This window comes from Mesocricetus auratus, unplaced genomic scaffold (assembly GCF_017639785.1).
Source record: "Mesocricetus auratus isolate SY011 unplaced genomic scaffold, BCM_Maur_2.0 Super-Scaffold_4256, whole genome shotgun sequence".
Taxonomy (NCBI): Eukaryota; Metazoa; Chordata; class Mammalia; order Rodentia; family Cricetidae; genus Mesocricetus; species Mesocricetus auratus.
Window position 1 is genome coordinate 91659489 of NW_024429182.1, and position 2268 is coordinate 91661756.

A 2268-nucleotide genomic window follows, 5' to 3' on the forward strand; every position below is an offset into this window, starting at 1 on the left:
TACTAAGGTCTGTTGGTATAGGAGTGGTGGAAAATTGAAATTTTGATTCTAGATTTTTTTTCTAAAACATATTTTGATGGAAATTGCTTTATCACATTGAAGAGTGTTTATTAATAAAAATTTTACTATGAATCTTATTCACAAGAAGAGTGAATTACTAACTCATTTTTCATTGTTTGATGCCCTAGATATTGCCCTTATTTGCGGTGTTATCACAGAAGATTTCAATATCTCCCAGAACCTTTGGTGATGTTGGATATGAACATCACTCTGGTCAGTGAGTTCATCCTGGTGGGCTTCCCTACAGCTCCTTGGCTACAGGCCCTCCTATTCTTCCTTTTCCTTGTGGTCTATATGTTGATTATAGCAGAGAATCTTGTAATTATATTCACTGTCTGGACCACTGGCTCCCTGCACAAGCCCATGTACTATTTCCTAAGTAGCATGTCCTTTCTAGAGATTTGGTATGTCTCTGTTACGGTTCCCAAGATGTTAGATGGATTTCTACTGCAGAGACGGCTCATTTCCTTCACAGGCTGCATGACCCAGCTCTACTTCTTTATCTCACTTGCCTGCACAGAGTGTGTGCTCCTGTCAGCTATGGCCTATGATCGCTATGTGGCTATCTGCCACCCTCTCAGATATCCAGTCATTATGACCACAGTTTACTGTATGCAGCTGATGGCCCTTTCTTATTTCAGTGGTTTCATGGTCTCTGTTGTCAAAGTCTATTTTATTTCACATGTTGCTTTCTGTGGCTCCAATGTCATGAACCACTTTTTCTGTGATATCTCACCAATCCTCAAATTGGCATGCAAAGACATGTCCACAGCTGAGTTAGTAGACTTTGCTTTGGCCATTGTCATCCTCGTCTTACCACTTATTACCACTGTGCTCTCCTATGTCTACATAGTGTCCACCATTCTGCGTATACCCTCCAGCCAGGGAAGAAAGAAAGCCTTCTCTACTTGTGCCTCCCACCTCACTGTGGTCATAATTTATTATACAGCCATGATTTTCATGTACGTCCGACCCAGAGCTATTGCATCTTTCAATTCCAACAAACTCATCTCTGCTGTGTATGCAGTCCTTACACCCATGCTGAACCCTTTCATTTACTGCCTAAGGAACCAGGAAGTCAAGGATGCTATCAAGAAGACCTTAGGGGGTGGTCAGTGCTTCCTGCTCAGCTGATCCCCTTGCCTTGAGAAAAAGACATTGCCCTTGTAATTTTTGAGACTTATCATGACCCTTTTATTAATAGCTTCACGTCACAAATGTGGATTTGTAAAGAAATCATAACACATACAAAACAATAAATAAATAAAAGGAATTAACCTTTATCACTTCAACTATGAGTTGTTATTAACAACTCCAGATAGTTGTAGCATCTTGAAATGATTTTATACTAGGAAATGTAAAACACAGAAGCTGTTGTTAGTATTTTACTCAAAATAAACTATTTGATTCTCAGAGTACTTTATGGTCAGCTGGCTGATATGCAAATTGAGAAAATGAAGTGCAATGAGATTAAATAAATTGTCCATTATTGAAACTAAATTGATATTAAAGCCTTTGCTTGAGTCCAATAAATCTCACTCATGAATGTTCTCTGCATCTCTGATCTGTGACAGTAGCTCTAGAGGACATTAGCCATTATAAGTTGTTACAATTCGTAGGGTCATGTCATCCAGCGGAAAAAAATCTCCTAAATATTCTCAAAATATTCTTATTCTCTCTCTCTCTCTCTCTCTCTCTCTCTCTCTCTCTCTCTCTCTCTCTCTGTCTCTCTCTCTCGCCCCTCCTCTCTCCCTTCCTCTCTCCCTCCCTCTCTACCTCTTCCCCCCATTTCTGTCTCATTCTTTTCCTGCTGACACTTTCTATTAGTCCAATAGAATGAAACCAAAGGCCAATGGGGAAAATACTGTCTAGTGATGATTAATGTACATAGAGAGATGTGATGATAACTGATAGCAGTGCACTACTGATTGTAGTCTTTGCAATTGAACTGAGTTACTAGCGATGAATACTGTTGGTTTAAATAATAATAATAATTTTGTAACCATCTTCTATGCTTAGCTTTGTTTTCCAAATATTTTTGTACAGATGAGCTCAATTTTTTCATACTTTAAAATTTAGATGTTCCTTAAACTTTTATCAAGTGAACAGTAGTTACTGAGCAAGGTGAGTTGACTAGCCAGCTTAGACTTCAGTATGTTTTCATCATAGGTGACAGGTTCTCAGTTTTCAGTTTGTATTTGATCTCTC

At 38.6% G+C, this 2268-nt stretch overlaps 1 protein-coding gene across 1 annotated transcript; it reads left to right on the top strand.

Moving 5' to 3' along the window:
- Window positions 1–249: 249 nt before the first annotated feature.
- LOC101831673 (olfactory receptor 6-like) lies at window positions 250–1194 on the top strand. The gene has a single exon (XM_005075731.2). The coding sequence runs from the start codon at window positions 250–252 to the stop codon at window positions 1192–1194; it is 945 nt and encodes a 314-aa protein (XP_005075788.1).
- Window positions 1195–2268: the final 1074 nt, after the last annotated feature.

What these genes read in the sequence shown, in the direction of transcription:
- LOC101831673 (XM_005075731.2), top strand. Translation starts at nt 250, where the DNA reads ATGTTGGATATGAACATCACTCTGGTCAGTGAGTTCATCCTGGTGGGC.